Source organism: Rhincodon typus, chromosome 19, assembly GCF_021869965.1.
Source record: "Rhincodon typus isolate 14 chromosome 19, sRhiTyp1.1, whole genome shotgun sequence".
Taxonomy (NCBI): domain Eukaryota; kingdom Metazoa; phylum Chordata; class Chondrichthyes; order Orectolobiformes; family Rhincodontidae; genus Rhincodon; species Rhincodon typus.
The window spans coordinates 1,989,567-2,016,342 of record NC_063350.1 but is presented as its reverse complement, the minus strand read 5'-3'; the positions used below and the strand labels follow the sequence as shown (position 1 = coordinate 2,016,342).

Genomic DNA, 26,776 nt, shown 5'->3' with positions numbered 1-26,776 from the left:
CAGCCATGCCTCCATAATCTCAATCCTATCCTGCTTGTTTACACTATTTGCATTCAGAATTTTGTCTACAATCATAAAATCCCTACAGTGTGGAAACAGGCCCTTCAGCCCAACCAGTCCACACCAACCCTCGGAGCATCCCAACCAGACACATCCCCCTATAACCCACCTAAGCTACACATCCTTGAACACTGCGGGAAATTTAGCATAACCAATCCACCTAGCCTGCACGTCTTTGGACTGTGGGAGGAAACCAAAGCACCCGGAGGAAACCCACACAGACACAGGGAGAATGTGCAAACTCCACACAGACAGTCGCCCGAGGGTGGAATCGAACCCGGATCCCTGGCACTGTGAGGTAGCAGTGCTAACCATTGAGCCACCGTGCCGCCCATTCCATGCGTTGATATACAGTACCTTTATATTTGTCTCTTTATTATTTTATACATTTTTTTGTACTGTAGCCCTAGTTGCTTTTGCCCCTTGTTTCCTTTGCCAGCCACTTATGCTTCCTATTTTTCCATCTTTCATTTTTATCCTTTTTTCTTTCTCCTGTGACTCCTTGCTCAAGATCCCTTCTCCCTGCCTCTCTAATCTAAACTCTCCCCCACTCTTAGACTCTGTGAGGATATTGATCCCAGACATAATGGCATTCAACCCATCCAGTTTATGCAGGTTCCATTTTCCTCAGAATCAGTCGTAATGCCTCCGGAATCTAAATTGCTCTCTCCGTAAACCATAGAAATGTACAGTACAAACAGACCATCGTATCTGCATTGGCTGAACAAACTAACTGCCTATTGTAATCCTGCTTTCTGGTGCCTAGTCTGGGGTGTTACAGCATGTTACTGTACTTCATGTGCAAACCCAGGTTCCTTTTAAAAGAGTAGAAGGTTTCTATCGCAACTGCCAAACTGGACAGTGAGTTCCAGACAGCCATCACCTTCTAGGTGAGAGAGTTTTTCTTCAAACCTCTCTAATCCCTTACCAGTCACCTTAAATCTGTACCCTCTGGTAAATGGCCTTTCCTGTAGGGAAAACCAGTCTTCTGTGTCCACTCTATCCAACTACTTCATGCTGGCCAAAGCCCCACTCATAGGTGGCAATGTAAAGAGATCTTACAATGAGTGGCAGTCAGGTAATTTGCTTTCAAAAAGTGCAACAATTAGGGAAGGGCAATAAATGCTGGCCTAACTAACAATGTCTTCATCCTGTGAAGTCATTTTAAAAAGTCCTTCGACAATCTTTGCATTTATCCCAGTCCTTTTTCACATTTCAGTCCATTATCAAGCATACAGGAAAGTAAAAGTATGTGGTCTTTACAAAACACAAACAGATCAACGAAGATCTAATTGAACAGCAAAGCAGACTCAAGGGACTGAATGGCCCACTCTCCTCCTAATTCGCTTTTTGTACTTTGGCAAGAAAATTAAACCAACGGCATAGTGTCTAAATGATGAGAGATTGCAGAGCTATGGGATGTGGGTATCTTTGCATGGATTACAAAAAGGCTTGCATGTAGGTACAGTACAGTAAATAATGTGACCAGCTAATAGAATGTTAGTGTTTATTATAACGGGAATTTAATGCACAAGTAGGAAGTTTATGCTTCATTTTTATAGAGGACTCTAGTGAGATCACATCTGGAGTAGTGTGTACAGTACCAATCTCTTTACTTGAGGAAGGATGCCGATGTGATGGAAACTGTTCAGAGAAAGTTTACTAGACAGGTAACTGGAAAATGCAGGTTGCCTTCTAAGACAAGGTTGAACAGGATTGTCTAGCATCTGCTGCAGTTAAAATGAGTAAGAGGTGATTGATTGAAACGTACAAGGTCCTGAGTGGGCTCTTGTGGTGCCCTGAGAATGTTGCTACCTCTGGACCAGGAGGGTGGGGTCTAGTCCCGTCTGCTCCTGAGGTGTGTAATAACATCTCTGAACAGGTTGATTAGAAAATATCTACAAAATCTCAAGGGGCTTGACAAGATGCATGTGAAGAGAGTTGAATAATCTGGAATTAGGAGTTACTGTTTAAAGTTAAGTGGTAGCCCATTTAAGAAAATGAAAAAAATTTCTCTGCGGGTCATGAGTCTTTGTAACTCTTTCTCAATAGGTAGTTTAAGCAGCATGTTAAATATTTTTATGGCAGAAATGGATAGATTTTTGTAAGCAAAGGTGTGAAAGGGTAGATAGTAATATTGTGTTGGAACTTACAATTTGACCATCCATGGTGTTAGTGAATGTCAGCACAGACTAAAGAGCACAATGTTCCCTCAAAGCTGCGCAAACACAACCACTTCAAACTTCCGTGCATGGTGATTGACATGCACACTGATGCAGCATTGACTTCTGGTTTGGAAGTTGCTGCCATGCATGGACCTCGGAGGCCTGCACAGCCAGAAAGAAATTAGAAGGAATGCTTTTTTTTTCTGAAGAATGGTCTAGGCCCGAAACGTCAGCCTTCCTGCTCCTCTGATGGTGCTTGGCCTGCTGTGTTCATCCAGCTCTACACCTTGTTGTCTTAGAAGGAGTACTGCCTGATTCTAACTTGCATGTCAGTATGTATGCTTTCATAACTTTATATTTGAATCCTTGTAATCAGGGTCGGTCTCTCTCTCTTCCACAGCACCAAAATTACCTTAACCAAAGTCACAAATGTCTATTTTTTTTCCCTTATTAACTACTCTGCATTTGTTGCCCAACTTAATGGGATTGCATTCGACTATTCCACTCTTGCCCATTCCTTCAGCGCCAGAGAATCTCCAACAATGACTTTGTCCCAGATTTGCACTATCACATGTCAGAAATTCACAAAGTTTCACTAATGACCCATTCCTCATCTGCATGCAGTCCTTTGTGGCATGTTTGCTGTGTTGGAAATAGCAGTGTTGCAGTTGTATGTTTGCTACTGTGGTGGCACTGTTTAAAATTGCTTTCTGGTTATAGACAATTCTAGCGAGGCCCATTTCTTGCAGTCACGAAAACATGGTGGGAGACCCACAGCAGTCGTTCTGGGGCACCCACAATGGTGATGGGTTGGCTGTTTTGACCTTGTGACAATAAAGGATCTGTGATATTGGTCTAATAATTGGTCTAATTCAGACCTAATGATTCTACTTTTCTGATCTCACCCTTTTCACTGTTAGAAGTTGTCAGGCTGTGTGCTGTTTTTAAATCAAATTGAATCTAAAAATCATTTGACAAACAAATTGCTCATTGCTCAAAAATCTTCCATTGCTTCACAGAAATGTAATCAAACAACAGTGAACGTTAAGACAGTGAAGGAGGCACTACAGTGACAAGCTTACAGTGGAGCTTACAATAGCAGAAACGTCCTTATTTCAAGGGACAAAAATAGAAGTTGATGGAAAAGCTCAGCGGGGTCTGGCAGCATCTGTGAAGAGAAAATCAAAGTTAACGTTTCGAGTCCAGTGACCCTTAGAACCGGTTCCTGATTTACAGTATCCGCAGTTCTTTTGGTTCTTAATTCAAGGGGGTTGGAGTACAAGAGTGGGGAAGTTTTGCTGCAACTGTACAAGGTGCTGGTGAGACCACATCCGGAGTACTGTGAGCAGTTTTGGTTTTCTTATTTAAGGAAAGATTATTTCATTGGAAGCAGTTCAGGGAAGATTCCCTAGGATAATCCCTGGTATGGAGGGATTGTCTTGTGAGCAAAGCAGACTTGGACTCTACTTACTGAAGTTTAAAAGAATACGAGGTGATCTCATTAAAACCAGCCTTGGAGGGGGTCCAGAGGAGATTTACGAGTATGATTCTGGCGATGAAGGACTTGTCATATGAGGAGTGCTTGATTACTCTGGATTTGTACTCAGACCTTCGATATGGGGGATCTGATTGAAACTTACAGAATACTGAGAGGCCTGTATAGACTAAACTAGAAGAGACTTGAACCCAATCTCAGAGTGAAGGGATGACCCTTTAGAACTGAGATGAGGAATTTCATCATCCAGAGGGTGGTTACTCCGTGGTAGTCATTGCCGCAGAGGGCTGTGGAGGCTGAGTCTTTGAGTGTATTTAAGGCAGAGATAAGTAGGGCCTTGATTAATCAAGGGGATCAGAGGTCATGTGGGGAAGGCAGGAGAAGGGGGTTAAGAAACATGTCAGCCATAATTAAATGGTGGAGCAGACTCAATAGGCCAAATGGTCTAATTGTGCTCCTGTATCTTATGGTCTTATGAAACACAAGATTCTTGCCCTTGACAGGGTAAATGCTGAGATGATGTTTGCCCTCGTGGAAGAGTCTAGGACAAGAGGACATAGTCTCACAATAAAGGGGTGCCAATTTAGGTTGAGACCTACTTCAGACTCCTATTTATTGACTTTATGTCCACCTTCAAAACTATAATTCAACCAAACTCATCTCCAGACTCTGAGATTTCAGACTCTGCTTCCCTCTCTGCAACTGGATCCTCGACTTCCTGACCCGCAGACCACTATCGGTAAGAAAGGCAACAACGCCTCTGCAATAATCCTCAACACCAGTGCCCCACAGGCTGCGTACTCAGCCCCTTACTATATTCCTTGTACACTCGCGACTCTGGCCACATTCAGCTCTAACTCCATTTACAGATTTGCTGATGTTACCACTGTAGTGGGTCAGATCTCAAGCAACAACAAGACAGAGTACAGGAAAGCGGTATTGTGCAAAGACAACAATCTCTCCCTCAATGTCAGCAAAATGAAGGATTTGGTCATTGACTTCAGGAAGCAGAGTGGAGGACACACCCTTGTCTGTATGAATGGTGCTGAGGTGGACGTGGTCAAGAGCTTCAAGTTCCTAGGAGTAAATGTCACCCAACAATCTATCCTGGTCCGTCCACATTGCTACAACAAGAAAGTACACCAATGCCTCTACTTCCTCAGAAAGCTAAGGAAATTCAGCATGTCCACAATGATTCATCAATTTTTATAGATGCACTGTAGAAATTATCCTATCCCAACGCAACTTCTCTGCCCAAGACCACAAGAAATTACAGAGAGTTGTAAGCACAGCCCAGTCCATCACGAAAACCAAGCTTCCTTCCATTGACTCCATCTGCACTTCCCACTGCCTTGGGAAAGCAGCCAAAATAATCAAAGACCCTTCTCACTCCGGTTGTACTCTCTTCCACCCTGTCATGTTGGGCAGAAGATAAAAAGCTTGAAAACGTGTGCCAGCATATTTAAGAACAGCTTCTTCCCTGCTGTTATCAGATTTATGAACAGACCTCTCATAGGGTGGCGTGGTGGCTCAGTGGTTAGCACTGCTGCCTCACAGCGCCAGGGATCCAGGTTCAATTCCACCCTCGGGTGACTGTCTGTGTGGAGTTTGCACATTCCCCCCGTGTCTGCGTGGGTTTCCTTGCACAGTCCAAAGATGTGCAGGTTAGGTGAATTGGCTATGCTAAATTGTCCATAGTGCCCAGGGATGTTTAGGTTAGGTGGGTTAGACAGAGGAAATGCAGGGGGTAAGGGAATGGGTCTGGGTGGGATGCTCTTCGGAGGGGCAGTGTGCATTTGTTGGGCAGAATGGCCTGTTTCCATACTATAGGGATTCTATGATTATATTAGAGTTGATCTTTCTCTCCGCCTTCTCTGTAGCTGTAACACCATATTCTGCAATCTGTTCTGTTACCCTGACGTATTTTATGTAAGGTTTAATTTGTCTGGTTAGCACACAAAACAATATTTTTTACTGTATCTCAGAACATGTAACAATAATAAATCAAATCAGATGATGAATTTCTTTTCTCAAGGTTGAGTGTCAACAAATGAAATTTTGCATTGCATCATTTCAGTGAGATTCAGTATCACAGTAGCAAAAGATCTAATCTGCTTTTCCTTTAATGATAATCGGTTAATGATTGAGGGTCATACAGCACAGAAACAGACGCCTCAGCCCAACTCGCCCATGCCGACCAGGTATCCTAAACTGAACTAGTCCCATTTGCCTGTGTTTGGCCCATATCCCTCCAAGCCTTCCTATCCATGCACCTGTCCAAATGCCTTTTAAATGTTGTAATTGTACCCACCTCCAGCACTTCATCTGGCCACTCATTCTATACGTGCATTAGCCTCTGTGTGAAAAAGTAGCCACTCCGGTACCCTGTTAAATCTTTTCCCTCTCGCCTTAAACCTATGCCTTTTAGTTTTGGACTCACCTACCCTGGAAAAAGACGTTGGCTTTTCACCTTATCCGTTCCCCTCATGAGGCAGAGAGCAGTGGTGAATCGATTTTTAATTTGGATGGAATGAACTAGATCTTGAGTTTCCTGTTTGGTGGGGGGATGGGATGTTGTTTAACCTTTAGGACTCATGCTTTTTATATACTTTTTATATATAAATGTGGGTGTTGGAGGATGATACAAATACGATGGGGAGAACAACTGCAAAAATGTCTAATTTCATAATTCATATGTTTTGTTAAATAAGGACTGAATTCTCTTTTAAGTGAATTACTGGAAGTATCTATGTGCAAGAAGTCGGTAAACAGATCTGAAGTGAATGCAATACCAAGTGTGGCATGTGTTAAATTAGTAAGGCCAGAATTGGGAATAGGAAAACAAACAGTGGATTGTCCTCTTAGTTTCGTAAAGGATGTAGAGGTGCCAGTGTTATGATTTCAAATAAACTTGTTGGACTATAACCTAATGTTGTGTGACTTCTGATTTTGTAATGGAGCTGGTGAGACTGATTAAAATTGTGTTGATCCCTGTTAGATATATATATTCCTGGTTGAGAAGGATAGGACAACAGACAGTCAGATATGTCAAGTAACTGACTGGAAAGTAGTTCTAAAACTGACCCAGTTACGAACTCCTGATAAGCTTTGATGTTAGTCTTTTGGATGACCTTGCATTACAATCTTGATCTAGCTCTGAGTCATTCTGTTTTTAAACATGTAATTACTGTGTCTGCCAGTAAGTCCCAGTGTGTTTTGATATCATTGGACTACATTACTACACACCCGTTCACCTGTACATTTTCATGTTGCTGACTGCTTCAAACTAGTTTTAATTTACTTTCTGATTATGCATTTGACTTAAAGCTTGTTGCTACACAGATTAAGGAAGGGTCAGTGTTACTCTGGGGCATAGGCTGATGCTGACAAGAATGGTACTTGTTGTCAATCCTTTGTTATCCTTGAGTTGGTGGTGGTCTGTCTTATTGAATCGTTGTGTGCTAAAGGTATTGCTACAATGCCAGGAATATGACCTAGCAACAACGAAGTTGAGCTGAATTGAATTACCTCCGTTATCTGCACTGTTATTGTTATTAACTGTCTAGAGGTTTTTTGTGTTTAAGGATTGAGCAGTTTATGAAGAATTTGCTAAGTGTAATGCCTTGAAATTCCAGACATACATTTGTATAGGATCAAGCTATGAGTGTTTGCATTTTGTGAAGCACTCAACTGTGTGTTTGGCTGCAAATAGAGCATTGGTAAGTCAGCAAGAACCATAACATTTGTGGAATTCAAGGTACCACTGCAACAAACAGTATGAAGCAGATATTATAAGTATACTCAAGAGACAATTAAGTTAGATCCTGGGGATATAACTCACTGATAAAGAAGGCAAGTGTGATTTTGAACGCAAAAAGTATAGCTTGTTATGGCTAGTGTTTTTGTTCCTGCTTGTGAATTTTTCTCTTGTAGGTCTTCCAAATATAATCAGAAATTTCTTACTCTTGTATTGCCAATATTCCACTTGGCTAAAGTCCTAGCCATTTTGCCAAAGAGAATCATGCAAAAGTTTTGATTCGTAAAGCATGTAAATGTTCAAATTTCTGATATAGGTTTGTTTTGCTGACATGGAAGAAGAATGGTATGATTTAAATGTTCTTTTAACATCTTAAATCTAGTGCTGATGTCTGATCCTTTTCTTTCAGACAGATGTTAAAGTGAGTGGATCGTGTGCCACCGCTACACCATGTACTCGGAGTGGCGATCTTTGCAACTCATCATCCAGAGTGACCGAGGTCACATGAGTGTTCTGCACAGCTATCCCAGCAATGTTGGTAAAGATGTAGCTAATGCTGTGGTCCGTCCTCTGGGACAGGGACTGAACAGTTCTTCTGCAACCAGCAATGAAAGCATTCTGAAAACCGACAAAGAGGCAAGTCCCTGGAAGATTGATCCATGTGCTATACTTTGAAATAAACAGTTTGCTTGAATAAACACTTTTCTTAAAATAGCCTAGGTACATTAGGACAAACCAGGGCAGGACCTTCATAGTTATGGTATGGCCCAGGGGAGTGTGGTTGAACAGAGACCTAGGGGTGCAAGCTTATAGTTCCTTGAAATTGGTATCACAGACTAGGTGGTGAAAAAGGCATTTGGCACGCTTGCCTTCATTGGTCAGAACATTGATTATAGGAGTTGGGACATCATGTTGCGACTGTACAAGACATTGGTGAGGCCACTTTTAGAATACTGCCTACAATTCTGGTCACACGAATATAGGAAGGATGTTGCTAAACTAGAAAGGGTACAAAAAAACTTTCAGGGATGTGGCTGGGGCCGGAAGGTTTGCGTTATAGGGAGAACTGGATAGGCTGGGACTTTAATCATGAGGGGCATAGAAAAGTTGAACAGCCAAGGTGTTTTCCCTAGGGTAGGGGAGTCCAAAACTAGAGAGAATAGGTTTAAGGTGAGAGGGAGAAGATTTAAAAGGGACCTAAGGGTCAACTTTTTCATGCAAAGGGTGGTACGTGTATGGAATGAGCTGCCAGAAGAAATGGAGGAGGAGGGTACAATTACAACAGTTAAAAGGTATCTGGATGGGTATATGATTAGGAAGAGTTTAGAGGGATATGGGCTAAATGCAGGCAAATGGAACTAGATCAGTTTAGGATACCTGGTCAGCATGGACAAGTTGGGCCAAAGGGTCTGTTTCTATGCTGTATGACTTTGACTCTTTTAAAAGGTAGCAAAACTGTAACATGCTGTGTTGCATTTGTATATACGTAGATATTAACGAACATATGAAATAGGTACAGAACTAGACCTTGAGCCTGCTTCACCATTCAGTGAGATAATAGCTGATCGAACATAGAAACAGTAGTCGGCCTTTCTGTCATACAGTGAAGTTATGGCTGATCTGTGGCCTAACTCCATATACCTGCCTTTGGCCCGTGTCCCTTAATTTTTTGTTAAACAAAAGTCTCATCTATCTCGGATTCAAAATCTGTTGTCTCAAATTTCGTATTCCTATCTATCCCCTAATAACACTTGACTCCTTGTGAAACAAGAATCTATCCACCACCATCTTAAAAATATTCAATGACACTAGCTACACTGTCTTCTGTGGCAGACAGTTCCAAAATTGTACAACTCTCTCAGGAAAAAAAAACATTTCTTCACCTCTAAAATTTTAAAACAATACACCCAGTTCTGGACTAATAACCCACAGAGGAAACAATCTTTCTATGTCCACCATGTTGTTGCCACTTAAGATCTTATATTTGTAAATTGAGTCATGCTAACTTTTGTGACTCATGCACTAGAATACCCAAGTTGTTAAGTACCTCTAAATTCTACACTCATCCTCAATTTAAGTAATACTCTGATTTATATTTTTATTCTTCCTGCTAAAGTCAGTGGCTTCACATTTTCCCAGATTATACTCCATTTGCCTGATCTTCACCAATTCACTCAAGTTATCTATATCCACCTGCCACTTTGTCTTTATCATACCATGCTTTCCTACCTATCACTGGAGTCAGGGAGAGTTCCAGAGGACTGGAAAATGGCTGATATAACACCTCTGTTTAAGAAGGGAGGATGGCAGAAGACAAGAAACTGTAGGTTGTTGGTAAGATATTAGAGTCCATGATAAAGGATGAGATGTGGAGTACTTGGAAGTGCGTGGTAAAACAAGGCTGAGTTGGCACAGCTTCACCAAGGGGAACTCATGCCTGACAAATCTTCTAGAATTTTTTGAGAAGGTCACAAGTAAGTCAGATAAAGGAGAGCCAGTGGACTAGAATACAGAAGCAGGGATGTATTGCTGAGGCTATACAAGGCTCTGGTCAGACCATATTTAGAATATTTCAAGCAATTTTGGGCCCCTTATCTAAGGAAGAATGTGCTGGCATGGGAGGGGGTCCAGTGGAGATTTACAAGAATGATGCTGAGGATGAAGGGCTTGTTATATGAGGAACTGTTGAGGACTCTGGGTTTGTACTCGCTGGAGTTTAGAAGGACGAGGGGAGGATTTTTTTTTATTCATTTGTAGGTTGAGGGCGTTGCTGGCTGGGCCAGCATTTATTGCCCATCCATAGTTGCCCTTGAGATGGTGGTGATGAGCTGCCTTCTTGAACTGCTGCAGTCCACCTGCTGTAGGTTGACCCAGAATGCCATTAGGGAGGGAATTCCAGGATTTTGACCCAGTAACAGTGAAGGAACGGTAATACGTTTCCAAGTCAAAATGGTGAGTGGCTTGGGGGCAAACTTGAAGCTGGTAGTATTCCCATGTATCTGCTACCCTTGTCCTTCTGGTTGGAAGTGGTCATGGGTTTGGAAGGATTTCTGATTGAAAGTTGCAGAATATGGAGAGGCTGGATAAAGTGGACATGGAGAAGATGTTTTCACTAGTAGAAGAGACTAGGACCTGAGGGCACAGCCTCAGAGTGAAGGGCTGACTCTTTAGAACTGAAGCCAAGAGGCATTTCTGCAGCCAAAGGGTGGTGAATCAGTGGAACTCATTGCTGCAGAGAACTGTAGAGGCCAAGTCATTGACAGTATTGAAGACGAAGATAGGTTCTTGATTGGTAAGGGGATCAGAGGTTATGGGAAGAAGGCAGGAGAATGGGTTGAAAAACATATCAGCCATGATTGAATGGTAGAGCGACTTGATGGGCCGGTAGCCTAATTCTGCTCCTGTTATCTTATGGTCTTCCTTGGTGTTGTCTGTGAATTTAGCTGCCATGCCTTTGTTCCCCCCATCTAAATCATTGACAAAAGTTGTAAAAAGCTAAGGCCAAAGGACAGGTCACTCTGGGACTCCACTCATTGGCAAAACCCAATCATACAAAGGTCCATTTAGAAATCATCACTTCCCCAGAATCATCTTAACTGTCACTGTTCAATAGATTGAAACATCTGGCAGCTATAATGACAAATAATGCCTCTCAGGAAGAAAGAGTCATCACACAATATGTTTTAATGGACTTTGTGTCTCATTTAAATTTTAGAAGCTCTGCAACTCAACTTTGCAACATTTGTGTCGCATTTGTTGGGGCTAGTTTCTGACAACAGTCAGAGAATTGCCATCTCCTTGCTGACTGACCAGAAATTGACTGATGGAAATTGACCCAGTATGAGGCTGAATGGGACCATTGAATTCTAACTGGGTAGCTCAAAAATAATTGTGAGCTTGGACACTGATATTGTGCTTTACTCTCCTGGGCAGGTAAAATGGACTATGGAGGTCCTCTGTTATGGACTGACTCTGCCTCTGGATGGGGAAACAGTAAAGTTATGTGTGGACGTTTATACGGATTGGATTATGGCTTTGGTTGCTCGTCGTGACTCTATCCCTCAGCCCATTGTCAAAGAACCAAATCTATATGTGCAAACTATTCTCAAACACCTGCAGAATCTGTTTGTTCCCCGGTAAGTGTGAAAGGCTTTGTGCTTCTGTTGTAATCTAAGATTGGCAGGAGTGGAACAAATGTCATAATGCATCCAGCCTTGTTTTCCTTTCCATATACTCCAGTGGAGGAAAAAAATCACCACAGGCTGAGTACTGGATATTCTTTAGCTCCCACCTAATTTATGCTCCCTCTGGATTGGAAAGTTTACCTTTATTTTCAAGAAGTATTTGATATTTTGAGATTATGGTTCTTTTAGACCATAACACCGTAAGACACAGGAACAGAAATTAGGCCATTCGAGTCTGCTCCACCATTCAATCATGGCTGGTAAGTTTCTCTTGGCTTTTTGTTTGAATTTAGTTTCAGGCTACTGAGTTGGATGATCAGCTGTGATCATATTGAATAGCGGGGTAGGCTCAAAGAGCTGAATGGCCTGCTCTTATTCCTATATTCTGTGTTTCTGTGCTAAATCACAGAAAGAAAACCTGCATCAATCACCTCAAATATGTACTTCATTGAAGAATTCAAGAAAAGCACAGAGCAGGATCAACATGTAACAAGATAGTGGTATGGAAGCAAGGACTGAATTATATATCCCATAAACTTTTTCTCAAACACAGACCAAAAGGAAAGGTGATTTGGGTTGAATGGTCTTTTGTCATCTTACTTCAATAAAAGCTCCGTGAAATCCCATTTCTGTCACATTTAATTCAGCAGCATTTCTTTGCTGCAATAAAATTTGGCAGTCAGTCCAGTGGTATTACATCCGTGATAACAGATTGCATGACCTTCCTGGCTGTCTTGTTAAAGAGCTGAATTGCTAGAGATTTAAATGACCTGTCTGCCCATATTTTTGGTCAGGGAATAATGCATAACACAAGGAAAACAATAATAAAACTTAATGTTATGAAACAGACAGGATTGAGATTTAATAACTAAATCAACAATGGTTGAAACTAAATTAAATTGAGTTGAGATATTGCACTTGTTCACCACATATTGTTTATAACAATTTTTTTTATTTTTAAGTGCAATTGTCTTTTGCTTTCAGCCCAGACTACGCTCATAATCAGATCTCACTATGCATGAGGGTCCTAGTAGCAGTCCAGAAATTAGCACGTGAATCTGTCAACATGTCGAGGGAAACATGGGAAGTTCTGTTGCTCTTCCTATTGCAAATTAATGACACACTTCTGGCAGCTCCAACAGTTCCAGGTTAGTATACAGGCAACAACCCTGATAATACTATGTTAATTTATATTGTGTCCTTAATGAGGTTAAAATTTTCCAAGCTATTTCACAGAGGTGTAAATCAGACATAAAATTGCAATTGTACCTCAAGGAGATATGAAGGAAAGTGACCAAAAGTTTGGTCAAAGAGAGTAAGTTTTAACGCGTCATGAGGAAGGAAAAAGAGCAGAGCAACATAGTTTAGGGAGGAAGTTTCAGAGTTTTATGGGCCAGGTATTTGAAGGCAAACCCACCAATGGTAGGATACTGAAAACAGTCAGGTGCAAGAGACCAGTACTACCGGAGTGCAGCATTCTTAGAGGTATCGTTTTGGGTCCCCGGACCCGAAACGTTAACTCTGTTTTCTCCTTCACAGATGCCGCCAGACCTGCTGAGATTTTCCAGCAACTTTGTTTTTGTTCCTGATTTACAGTATCCGTAGTTCTTTTGGTTTTTATTCTTAGAGGTATGCTGGGGGGCTAGAGGAGATCCGAGATTTTCTGTCCTATTTCATAATTCCAGCATCCACAGCACTCACTCTTTGCATCGTACAGTGATCAATTCTAGCACACTGTTCAAAATTAGGCTACCATAAAGCTACCTAATTACTTTTTAGTTTTAATTCAGAAGGCTCTTGATAAAGTTCTGCAAAAGTGGTTAGTTTGCAAAATCATACCACTTAAGATTGATGATTTGATAATCTCAGGATATGCAGTAGGTCATCTTGGACTATGGTGAGGAGAAATGTCTTCACGCAGAGGGTGATGAATCTGTTTAATTCTGTACCACAGAAGGCTGTGGAAGGCAGGTGACTGTGAATATATTTAGGAAAGAAATGGATTTCTTGTAACTGAAGGTGTCAGGGATTATGGAGACAGACCAGGATATGGTGTTTTTTAATTTGCTTGTGGGACATGGATGTCACTGGCTGGTCAGAATTTATTGTCTGTCTCTGATTGCCCTTGAGAAGATGGTCGTGAGCTACCTTCTTGAACCGCTGAAGTCCATGTGCTGTAGGTTGACGCACAGTGCTGTTGGGGAGGGATCTTGACCCAGCGACACTGAAAAAATGATTATACTTCCTTGTCAGGACAGTGAGTGGCTTGGAGGCAAATTGCAGGTGGTGATGTTACCACGTTCCCCTCCCAGCCACTCATCCTGTTGATTGTTGAGAATCAGCCACTATCATGTTGAATGGCATAGCAGGCTGATGGATTGAATGGCCACCTTCTGCTCCTGTTTTCCATGTTTCTATGATAGCTTCGTCCATCCCAGAAAAATTCCTAATTGATCAGGTCTGTAAAATAAATGTGAGCAGTCTTGTCTTTTCGTAGTGACTATTACATGTGAGCATGTAAGACTTCTACTATCCTTATAATGCTTGAATGAGACCAGTTATTAACCAGCTTAAGCTTGAACATACAATAACCAGCTTATGTTGAACAGACAGTCTTAGCATCAAGATGCTACATTTTAAGCACTGGATAGTCATGATAATGGAATTTTGATTTTATGTTGGCTAAGTCTAATCAGTTATTACAAAATTGGTACATTTCATTCCAAACAGATATACATTTCTAAACAATTACTGTAATCGGAAGTTATCTTCGACCTTTGTAGTCTATTAACCCATACTCCTGCAATACAGAAGAAGGCCATACAGCCCATTATGCCTTTGTTGGCTTCAAGAATGTTATACAAGTAGTCACACCCCCTTGCTCCTTCCAAATAACCCTGTAATATTGAGTGTGTATCTAAAAGTAATTTGTATGCTAATTTGCTTACCTTTAGGAGGACTAGCAGAAAATCTTGCCGATAAGTTAATCGGTGTACTGTTTGAAGTCTGGTTCCTGGCTTGTACACGATGTTTCCCGACCCCACCATACTGGAAGACTGCGCGCGAAATGTTGGCCAATTGGAGGCATCACCCAGCTGTGGTAGAACAGTGGAGTAAGGTCATATGTGCACTGACCTCTAGGTTAGTATATATAGACATGCCATGTTTGCTAAATGCACTTGGCAAAAACGGTGGCAGTGTGGCTCAATAGTTAGCACTGCTGCCTCTCAGCACCAGGGACCTGGGTTCAATTCCACTCTTTGGCAACTGTTTGTATGGAGTTTGAACATTCTCCCCATTACTGCATTGATTTCCTCTGGGTGCCCCGATTTGGACTGCGGGAGGAAAGAGAGTGAGTGTCTGACACCAAATCAAAACACAAACAATATCGAAACAAGGCCTCGCACCTAACATACATTGTGTGACCTAAAGTGTCCCCTCTTCTTTACACTGATAAAACCTTTAGTTCTCTCAGGGCAGTGACTTGAAAGGAATTCAGGGATTTACATATGCATATTAATCAATTAAAACCTTCTAACTGATTAAAGATTCAACAGCATCTTAGGTTTGTTTAATACATCATCATCAGTGTTGTGATCCTTTGATCTTTTTCTTATAAATTCTGTGCCTCAAAGTACCTCTGTCACCAACACCAGAAGAAGGAATGAGGCGCCAGAAGCTTGTGTTTTCAAATAAACCTGTCGGACTATAACTTGGTGTCATGTGATTTCTGACCCTCTTCAAATAATGCTGTAATAGTTTAAAGTCTTATCCAAAAAATGCTAATTATTGCACCTTTCTTAGTATCACACAAGCGTGTCAGCCTTGGTTTTGTATTCAAGCCTCTGGAGTGGAACTTGAGCCCATAACCTCTTAATCAGCAGTGAACATGCTACCACTCAGCCACAGCTGACATCACAAGGATGTGGCCCATGAATGGTCCAATCATTGTTCATTTGAGGTCCTTGAATGTACAAACCACAAAGATTTAGATTTTGGAAAAGTCCCAGAGGATTGGAAAACTGCCAATGTAACACCTTCATTTGAAAAGAGAAGGAGGCAAAACTCAGCTAACAATGGACCAGTTAGCTTCACATCTGTTCTTGGGTCATGTTAGAACCAATTATAAAGGATGTGATAGCAGAGCATTTAAAAATATGTGACATGGTTAAGCAAAGTCAGCATGGCTTCATGAAGGGGAAATCGGGTCTGAGAAAATTACAATAATTCTTTAAGGAGGTAACAAGCAGGAGAGATGAAGGGGAAGCAGTGGATGTAATCCATTTGGATTTTCAAAAGGCGTTTAAGGTACTGCACATTAGGCTACTTAATAAGATAAGACCCCATGATATTGGACATCCATTGGCATGGATAGACAGTTGGCTAACTCATAGATGACAAAGGGTTGTGATAAAGAGGACATTTTTAGGACAGCAGTCAGTAACTAGTGGAGTCCCGCACAGATATGGGCTGAGGCCACAATTGTTTCCAACATATAAGAATGACTTGGATGGGGAAAGGGAATCCACTATAGCCAAGTTTGCAGATGACACAAAAATAGGTGGGAAGGAAAGTGTTGAGAATGACAAAAAGGATCTGCAGAGGGACTTGGACAGGTTAGGTGAGATGACAAAAACACGGCAGATGGAAGTTGATGTGGGGAAAATATGCGGTTATGCACTTTGGCAGGAAGAATGGAGGACCTGAATATTATTTGAATGGAGAAAGAGACTGCAGGAAGCTGTGGAACAGAAGAATTTGGGAGTCCTCGTCCATTAATCACAAAAGGCTAGCATCCAAGTTTGGCGGGTAATAAGGAAGGCGAATGGGCTGTTGGCCTTTGTTTCAAAAGGGATGGAGTATTAAAAATAGGGAAGTATTGCTAAAACTATACAAGGCACAAGTCTGACCACAACTGGAATACTCTGAACAGTTTTGGGCCCCTTATGTAAGCAAAGATATTGGAGGCAGTCCGGAGAAGATTAACAGGGCTATTATCAGGTATGGAGGGACTGCCTCATGAGAAGAGGTTGAGTAGATTGAGCCTGTACTCATTGGAATATAGAAGAATGAGAGGCAACCTTATTGCAACATGTGAGATTCTTGGGGGAGTTGACAGGGTAGATGCCGAAAAGATTTTTTTTCCCCCTTGTGGGAAAGTCTAAGACCAGAGGGCATAATCTCAGAATAAGGGGTTGTACATTTAAGGCAGAGAAGGAAGAATTTCTTCTGTGAATGTAATGAATTTGTGAAATTCTTGATTGGGCTACAGGGGCTGGGTATTAGACAATGCTGAGTTGGATTTTTAATCAAGTGGAGTTGAAGATTATCAGATCAGCCATGATCTCATTGAATTGCAAAGCAGACTCTGGCTGAATGGCCTGCTTCAGCTCCTACATCATCTGGTCTTATGGACTTCCCATTGCTACAAGTTGGATGCAATCATGGATCCCAAAGTAATAAACCATGTTATTTCACTGCAAATCACAGCTCCCAGATTCTCAGCACCTCAGTTATGTTTTGTATTAGAAATGATTGCAAGCCACTCATTTAGTGAATATGTTTGGAAAATTAAATTTATTACAATGGAGATACATGATTGCAGCTGTACGATGTAGAAGTTGTGAAAATTTGTTATCAATCTACATATAGACACAAGCCACTCTTTTTAATTGCATTTATAGCAATTTTTCTCTCTCTAACAGGCTGTTGCGGTTTACCTATGGTCCTTCATTCCCTCCATTCAAAGTTCCAGATGAAGATGCAATCCTGATTCCAGCAGAAATGGACAATGACTGCGTTGCGCAGACTTGGTTTCGTGTTTTGCACATGCTTAGGTAAGAATGCATAGCTTCTGTGTGCACTTAAGAGCTGTAAGCGTATGTGGCCTGCCTTTTAGACTATTGATACAAAATGATGTCTTGTGCGCAGTCACTAACCTACCTGTTAGGTTATGTTTATGTTTGATGAAATAGTGTCTCAGATTTTGTAATTTAAAAATCATATTATCTTAGAATCTGTCATGCCTCATTGTCGTAGGGCGCTGGAACTCAAGACCCATTATTTCTGAATTCACCACAAAAGTTAGAGATTTTGTCATAGTGCGCCCACATTCCTCAATTTCCCTGTCCATTTAGATCAAGATAAACAGAAAGCATGGACCAGATTTCTGTACTTAAAAATTACAATTTATTACAAGTAAATAGATTCTAGCTCCAGGTAAACAGTTAATTAACTATCAACATATTACTCTGACAGTTAAAACACTGACCCCCTTATAAAACTGCCCCTACACACAGACACAAAATCCTTGGTGTTATGGGTCGAGGGGAACACTGGGAGAGCAGTCAATGGCCCTTCACCGCAGGATTTGCTGGGATGATCCTTTTGCTTGTCTAGACTTGCTGTTTTCAGTCTCTCTTCTTTGCAGGAGGCACAGCACAGCTGGTTCACAAATTATTGGTTAAAAACAACAGCTTACAATTATTAGTGAGGGAAAATAAACTGGGTTTCTTAAGACTTCAGGTATTTTCAACTGGAGAGGCACACTGCAACCACTTCCGGATGCCCTAACGTTTCTGACATATCGTTGCATCCACAGATTGTTCGGCTACCCAGGAGCCAACCACACAGTTGTCGGCAGACAGATGGCCTTTGTCATCCACAACTCATTACAATTCCACAAACCAATCAGCTAATTGTTGCCAGCCAAATCTCATTTTGTACACACCCCTGGTGTTGGCCTGTATGCAACCAATCACTCCCACTGGTTGGACAAAACAGCAGTGTAAACACCCCTTACAATGAGTTTCTGTACCTTGCTTTTAAAAAGTGCATTTTCAAAATACTCCTTTTCCCATTAGTCCAGGATCTTAAACACATACAAATAAAAAGATATTGTGTTTACAATGCATTGTCAGCATGGAGAAACCCATCAGCTCCCACCCCACTGTCTCTGTTGGCACCACTTCTGTTTTTCAAAAACAGATCCTTCTTTTCCAAAACAGCTCCGTATCCTTCCTGTGCTTCTAATGCTTATCTAGTTTTCCCTTCAAGCATCTCGGCCTCACCTTATTCACAATGAAAAAGCATTCCATGTTCCAACAACCTACGAGTTAGTGATCCCTCATCACAGACATCCCAGTGAGAGGAGCTCAACCTTGTCAAAAAAACATTGATGTTGTTGTAAATTTTGTAGATTTTATAGTAAATTAGAAAAGTAGTTTGCACTCTGAACTCTGTGGATTGTGCTCTTGTTCAGAATAAGTTAAATAAATCAGACCAATTTTGCTCTGGTGGAATTGCATTTTTTAAAAATTCCTTATTATTTCACTACAGCAATCCAGTGGATCTGAGTAACCCAGCCATAATAAGCACCACACCAAAATTCCAGGAACAGCTTTTGAGCGTTAGTGGGATGGCACAGGAAATGATGCAACATCCATGCCTCAAACAACTGCCTCAAATCTTCTTCCGAGCCATGCGTGGTGTCAGCTGTCTGGTGGATGCCTTTCTCGGTAACTTTAGCTTCTGTAAAGTTCTGTTTTAATTTATCTGAACACCATTCCTCAACTAAAACAAGGAGCAGCCAGCCTTTTACTACAAATTAAAAAAGTGCTACCATGAATTATATATAGCTTCACTTCACTTCTCAGATAGTGGAACACTGTCTGGCTTTTTCTTCATACTGCTGTGTAATGGTGAATTAATATTTAGGTGTACTCAGACATGCATTCATGCTGTATGTGCATTGGAAAGTAATATCTGCTCATGGTTTAGCTTGGTCCTGTGTAATATTTTTACTATGTGGAAACAATATTAAAATGTGTATTAATGCTCAACGTTTCATTTCGTAGAGGCACTGACGTGTAATTCCTTGTTTTCTGTTGGTTCAAATACCTTATAAATTGAGAAATTAAAAGGATCAAAGGTTATGGGGAGAAGGCAGGAGAATGTGGTTGAAAAACATACCAGCCATGATCAAATTGCAGAGCAGACCCAGTGGGCCAAAACACCTAATTCTGCTCCTGCATCTTATGATCTAATGGAGACCTCTTTGTTTTACTAGTTCTTTTCCTGATCATGTCTGGTCGTCGAGCCAGCAGGCAATACTGCACGCCCATAATTTAATATTTCTCTGCTTTCTGCTGTTTAACAGTTTTCATCAAATGATGCAGTTACAATTTGTGTACATAAAGTAGTTTTTCTAATAGTGTGCATTCAGCAATGTAATTCCAGATGAGTAATTGACATTGCATGGCAAGCTGCAAAATATCTCATCAAGACTACTCCCAATGTAAATGACAATACAATTTCCCATCGTGTTTGTAGTTTAGGGATAGCACAGAGTTACCATACATTAAACTAAAACATTTGACATTTTAAATTCCAACTACTTGGTGTTTTACCAAACCAAAATCATGGTCTCCCCAGAATTTGAGGAACATAGGAACAGGATTAGGCCATTCAGCCCCTTGAGCCTGTTCAACCATTCAGTGAGATCATGGCTGATCTATGGCCTACCTCCATATGTCTGATTCAGGCCCAGATCCCTTAAATATTTCTACTTAACAAAAATTTATCTATCTCCAATTTAACATTAACAACTGATCCTGTATCCACTGCTGTTTGTGGCAGAGTTTCAAACCTCTACCACCCTTTGTGTGTAGAAGTGCTTCCTAACATCTCTCCTGAATGTCTGACGCTAATTTTTAAGACTAAGATCCCTAGTTCTGGAATCCCCAACCAGTGAAAATAGGTTCTCCTTATCTACCCTATCTGTTTCTGTTAGTATCTTGAAAAGTTAGATCAGTTCATCCCTTAACCTACTGTATTTTTTTTCCAAAATTGGGATGAATTTTTTTTTTTGGCTGGGTAACTTTGCTGACTTCACTTACAGGTCCTACCTTGGAAATCATCCTGTAAGCAGAAGGTGATCATGATTTCATAGAGAACAAAGAGTCACTTCAGGGCAGCGTAATACCTAGTATTATGAACCTGGAGCAAACTGCATATTTAATTTACATAGAGTCATACAGTGTGTAAACAGACCCTTCAGTCTATGCTGACCATAATCCCAAATTAAACTAGTCCCACCTGCCTGCCCCTTTCCCATATCGCTCCAAACCTTTCCTATTCATGTACTTATCCAAATGTCTTTTAAATATAAACCAAAAGAACTGCGGATGCTGTAAATCAGGAACAAAAACAAAGTTGCTGGAAAAGCTCAGCAGGTCTGGCAGCATCTGTGAAGGAAAACAGAGTTAACGTTTCGGGTCCAGTGCCCTTCCTCAACTTCTGAGAAAGGGTCACCGGACCTGAAACATTAACTCTGTTTTCTCCTTCACAGATGCTGCCAGACCTGCTGAGCTTTTCCAGCAACTTTGTTTTTGTTCCTGTCTTTTAAATATGTTGTAATTGTACACGTATCCACCACTTCCTCTTGATGTTCATACCACATGCAAACTACCCTCTTTAAAAAAAAAAATAGCCCCCATGTCTTTTTTAAATCTCTCTCCACTCACCTTAAAAATGTGTCACCTAGTCTTGAAATCCCCCATCTTAGGGAAAAGACAACTACCACTAACTCTATCTATACCCCTTATTATTTTATAAACTTTTACAATAAACATATTTAATGTGCAGTATGGTTGGGGATCAGTAATTTTGTTTTTAAAGCTGACAAAGTGTGAAATCCCAGGAACTGGAAAATAATGACACAATATTTCAAAGCTTCGAACGAGCAACAGTAAACTCCACTATACAAAGTTAGGACAGTGATACAGTTTATCCAGTTAGAATTAACCTGAACTAAATATACATAACTAATTATGTCGAACACCTGACCAAGCACATCAGATAGCAAATGAAGGCAAGGCAGATCTCAGATTTCTCAGCAACCCCTTCCCTAAGATTTTTTTTACAAATCAACCAGTTCAGAGATGCTTTTATGTAGTAGATATTGGTGTGTTCGCTGAGCTGGGAGATTTGATAGCAAATGTTTTGTCCCCTTCCTCGGTGACATCTTCTGTGCTGTGGAGCCTCCTGTGAAGCGCTGTTGTCTTGTGCCAGTTCGAATTTATATGGCTTAGTTTTTGCTGCTTCCAGAAGGTGCCGGTTCTGGCTGTGCATTGTAACGGTCGGTATATCGGGTCTATATACCGACCATTACTACTCATAACTGGAACCGGCACATTTTGTCATGGACTACCTCAACCACTGCTTATGTCCTTTTCAAGCATCGTGCGCCTGGATTCTGGAATTGTAGTCCAGCAGTTACAGGCACATTTCCAGCTCTTCAAGGCAATACTGTGCCAGTTAATTTTCCTGGCTCCCAGTCTGCTCACCTACATGAGCACACATTGCTTGTGGTCTTTTTTCAACCTTCACTCTCAACTCCACTCAAGTATTAATTGTTCACTGTTTTCTTCTGAATCCCCTGCAGCTTCAGCACTGTTGTGATTCCTTAACTCCAACCTTCGGGGAAGTCCTTGGGACCAGCAAGTGCAGCTAAGTTTGCATTGCATGGAGCTATCCAGCTGCTCTTAGGACATCTTCCTGAACCCTAACTGCACACATTCAGTGGCTCAAGGCAGCCCTTTACTGCACAAAACCTGGTTCTGGTGCTCTCTGTCTCAGGGAGGCAATAGAGTCACTGGATTATTAATTGAGAGACTCGGGTAATGTTCTGGGGTCATGGATTCAAATTCCACAGCCAGGTGGTGGCATTTAAATTCAACACATATCTGAAAATGAAAGTCTAATGATGACTTGTTGGTTGTCATGAAAACCTGTCTGTTCACCGATTTCACTTAGGGAAGGATATCTGCCATCCTAAACTAGTTTAGCCAAGTGTGACTCCATACCCACAGCAACGGTTGACTTTTAATTACCCTCTGGAATAGCCTAGCCAGCCACTTATTTGTATCGACAACTTGAGAGTCTCAACAAGATTGAAACCAGATAGAGCACTGAACGAACAGCGATAGACTTGCAAGTCAGGATGGTGAGTGATTTGGACGGGAATTTGCTAGTGATGCTATTCTTACGTCTGCTGCCCTTGCTGTTTGAGATGGCAATGATCACAGGTTCAGAATGTGCAAAGGAGTCTTGGACTGAGTGAGCCTTCTCTCTGAGCTGCTTCTCGTGCTGTTATACCTTTTCTCAAGTAAGGAGACCAAACTTCTACACAGCACTCCAGCAGTGCTGTCACCATTGCTCTGTACACTGTAACAAAATAGCCCTGCTTTTATATTTCATTCTTCTTCCATTCCCCATGCCCAATATTTTTGATCACCATGTTTGGAAGTAATGGATTTGTAATTACTTTTAGTAATGGGCAACTTTCTTCAGTATGCTTTTTCTTGGCTCCTGCCCCCTCATAACTGTGTATCAGAAACTCAGAATTATTTAGCTGCTAATTTCATTCGGTTCGAGCAGTTTCATATCTGTCACAATTTCTAGAAAGTGTACTCGTGGCAGTTCCTGAGCTGACAGATTTTAAGACCACTTGGTGAGTAGCTGAAAAAAAGATGCTGTGTACTATTTCTGATCAAGATTTAAGTTTTAGAAACTTTAGTTTTGAACTTCACAATGAAAACTTTTGTGTTTTTAAACAGTGCCATGCTTCTTTTTGTTCCATAGGCATTGCAAGGACCAATATCATTCGGGAAAGGTTACCCCCTTATGGTATAAAGTTTTGAGCATTTGGCACATTCCATCACTGATCAATACACTGGAACTGATATAAGGGTTACCATTGCACTCCTTGTTTCTTGCCAATCTGATTCATATTAACCACAGGATTTTTAAAGCTGCAGTATTCTGTTTATTATTGCCATGCAGATGCAAGTAGTACTCCCATTTTTACACACATATTTTCTTATCTAACCCTGCCATTGACAATTTTGAAACTTACTGAAGGAATTAAAAATGAAGAGACATTACAAAAAGTAAAATATTGCATAACATGTCACATAGTTCAAGTTGCAGGCTTCCTGCTTTAAATGCAGCACATTTTAGCTCAGGTTTAAATTCTGTTGTGAGTGAAATATCAAACTGCTTAGTCTGCTTTATGTTTGGTATTTGCTTTAATATCATCCCTTGTTATTTGGTGTATTCTGCCTCTTCAGAGAATTCCTGCTCCCCAGCCACCTCACTTGATTGACTAATATATTAAACAATATCACAGGAAGGAGTAAAAAATATGCCCACGTTTCTGCCCATTTCTGTATTCTACTTCAATTTCCAAAGATGTTAGCTTCAATTATGTAGATGATGAACTTTAAGGAAGTTCAAGATTGGGGGAAGAATTGCAGACCATACTGTGATTCCAAACAAAATTCGCTCATTGGAAATCATGGATTTTATTTCCAATTCATACCTTGTCGTACCACAAGTATGTGCATTATCTGTTTTTTTTTCTCTCTTTTCCCTACTCTGACCATAACCCTGTTACTTACACTTTGCATGTGGAAGTGAAATGCAGAGCAGTTGTTATTTTCATTTTATTTAACAAGGAACATTTTCTAATTTGGCTGCTTTTTCACATAGTGATCCACCCACGCTGAACATTAGAAAGATTGCACTTCTAAGTTACAAGCCATAAAAATTTGCAAGGGAGAGGAGGTTTGCAAGAAATATTCAAACTTGCCCAGGTCCATTGGGCTGAATGGTTTTGATGCTGTAAAATTCTCTGTGAAGTTAGAGCGTGCACAGCAGGTGTTACAAATTTGCAACAGTCCTATCTGGCTTGAGTGCTAATGGTCAGCAACAGTCTGGTTAATCCATTCAATGCACATTCTTATCTCCAATTTCCCAAATAGTTTTTACTTCTGTCTAAGGTGGAGTTTGGAAAACAGTTTTATAGTTGCATTGCAAACCAATCTGTAAGAATACTGCATCTTTAAGTTCTTTCCACAAAAGGTAGCAATGCAGGATATCACTGATTCCTTTTTTCCTGATTTTCAGTTTCTTCTTGTGTATCAATGAATGTTAATTGCTATAAACTGGTGCTGATTCTTATCTCACAGTTCAATGGTATTGCTGACTAAGAATTGAGTGGAAGCTATGACTATATGCCCTGTCTGAATGAAATCATTGTCCCTTTAACAGTTAAAGTTGGTACTAGTGATGTGACATTACTTTCAACATTATGGCATTACTTTTTGAAGTCAGTGTTTCTCTCTCCAGTTTTCTTAAGCCTGTCCTTTCCTAAAGGCAGTGGCCCTGCAGGGTATGAGGCACAGTTCACAGGTCCTCCTGAATTTGAATTTTGACTGTGAATGTCGGAAGGTAATTTAATAGTTAGAAGGCATCACTGATACGTGGAAAGGTAGGCGAATAATGAAGCATGCACATAGTAGAAAATATGGGAAAATGTTGTGACAAAAGGGAATCGGATATTTGCTAAATTTTCAGACTGAGGGAATGGATTCATTTGGACAGCTATTTCCAAGAGTCAACACTGGTCCAGCAAGTTGAAGGCTTCCACCATCTGGATCATTCTAGTTTAAAGATTTATGGTTTCCTTTGGCGCTCCTGTGCAGCTTTTAGAATGAGATTAAATTGCGGTGGTGTTTTGAAGTATGTGTGTGTGAAGCCATGACAGTGGGGAAAGGGTTTTGTTACCTGCACGTTGCACTTCACTGAGTTCTGCTGTACCTCTGGCAGTAAACCATTCATCCTTTCTTGTCCACCATTCACTTGGGTCATGGCTGACTTTTGCTTCAACCGCTTGGTCCACGTCCTTTGATGTGTTTCTGATACTTAATTCTATCAACACAATTTTTGAAATTTTCTATTGAGCCCCCAATGTTCACAGCCTCTGGACTATGCAGTGTTGCAATTTCCACTACCTTTTGTATGGGGGGAAAAAAAAAGCTTCCCAAGTTTATATGTAACTGGTTAGGCTGTAATTTTAACATTACTTTCTGGTTTGCAAGCAAAAGAAATAATTTCTTTATACCTACCCTGTAAAATTTACTTTCAGTTCTGAAGTTTTCTGTTAGTGCCTTTCAACCATCCAATCTCAAGGAATGGTAAATAAAAACCGAAAGAACTGTGGATGCTGTAAATCAGGAACAAAAACAAAGTTGCTGGAAAATCTCAGCATCTGTGAAGGAAAAACAGAGTTAATGTTTTGGGTTCGGTGACCGTTCCTCAGAACTGGGGAAAACCGGACCCGAAACATTAACTCTGTTTTTTCCTTCACAGATGCTGCCAGACCTGCTGAGCTTTTCCAGCAACTTTGTTTTTGTCCCTCAAGGAATGCTAGCTGTGTTTCTGAAACATAACATGGTATTTAACCCTTAAAGGTCAGGAGCAGTCTAGTCAATCATGTTTCCAAGACTGGTATATATCCTCTGTGAAGTTGTTGACTTGCTATCCGAGCTGGCTTGTTTTCGTTCAGACATTTTGTCACCATGCGAGGTGACATCATCGGTCCATATAGAAATCCATACAGATCAAAACCGGGAATGACACTAATCACCACAACAGATCAGACAATATAAATTTCAAGCAGAGTAGAACAACATTGTTTCATCGGAGGCCATACTGATAATCTCACCTAGCACGGTGACAAAACGTCTGAACAAAACAAGCCAGCTCGGCAAGCAAGTAAACAACCTCACTCACAACCCGAGCTACAGATCTTTGCTAAAACTTTAGATGTCGTCTGTGGTTCAGTGCTTGTAACTGAATTTGGTTTTTGTGTTGGGTTCCTACCAAGACTTACCAAGCTAACTAACAAAAACAAAAGTTGTTGGAAAAACTCAGCAGGACTGGCAGCATCCGTGAAGAGAAATCAGAGTTAACAATTCGGATTGAGTGTCCCTTCTTCATAACTGATGGTAGCTAGGAAAATGTCAGTTTCTGTGCAGAACATAGGATGGGGGAAGGGGGTAGGCGGTAGGGAGTAAACAGTAGGTGGGGATAGAGCCCACAGACAAAGGAGTTGATAATAATCTGGCTAGGAGGGTGAATAGCTGTTAATGGAGACTGTTAGTGACTAACAAATAGTAGTGTGAAATGGCAGGTTATGTGATAACAGGAACAAAAACAAAGTTGCTGGAAAAGCTCAGCAGGTCTGGCAGCATCTATGAAGAAAAAAAGT

The 26,776-nt window shown here is 40.9% G+C and overlaps 1 protein-coding gene across 12 annotated transcripts in view; it reads left to right on the top strand.

The window, feature by feature from the left end:
• The window catches only part of ralgapb (Ral GTPase activating protein non-catalytic subunit beta), a 129,436-nt gene that overhangs the window by 16,468 nt on the left and 86,192 nt on the right, over positions 1-26,776 (top strand). For 10 of the 12 annotated variants that reach the window (XM_048608177.1, XM_048608176.1, XM_048608178.1 and 7 more), the window contains exons 2-7: positions 7,887-8,113; positions 11,411-11,613; positions 12,646-12,809; positions 14,616-14,802; positions 17,367-17,498; positions 19,000-19,178. In XM_048608177.1, coding sequence (XP_048464134.1) covers positions 7,928-8,113; positions 11,411-11,613; positions 12,646-12,809; positions 14,616-14,802; positions 17,367-17,498; positions 19,000-19,178 — 1,051 coding nt within the window. In that variant the 5' untranslated portion in view covers positions 7,887-7,927. Of the gene's footprint in view, positions 1-7,886; positions 8,114-11,410; positions 11,614-12,645; positions 12,810-14,615; positions 14,803-17,366; positions 17,499-18,999; positions 19,179-26,776 lie in introns of those variants that run through there. The other 2 variants (XM_048608169.1, XM_048608179.1) reach the window with 2 other exon arrangements.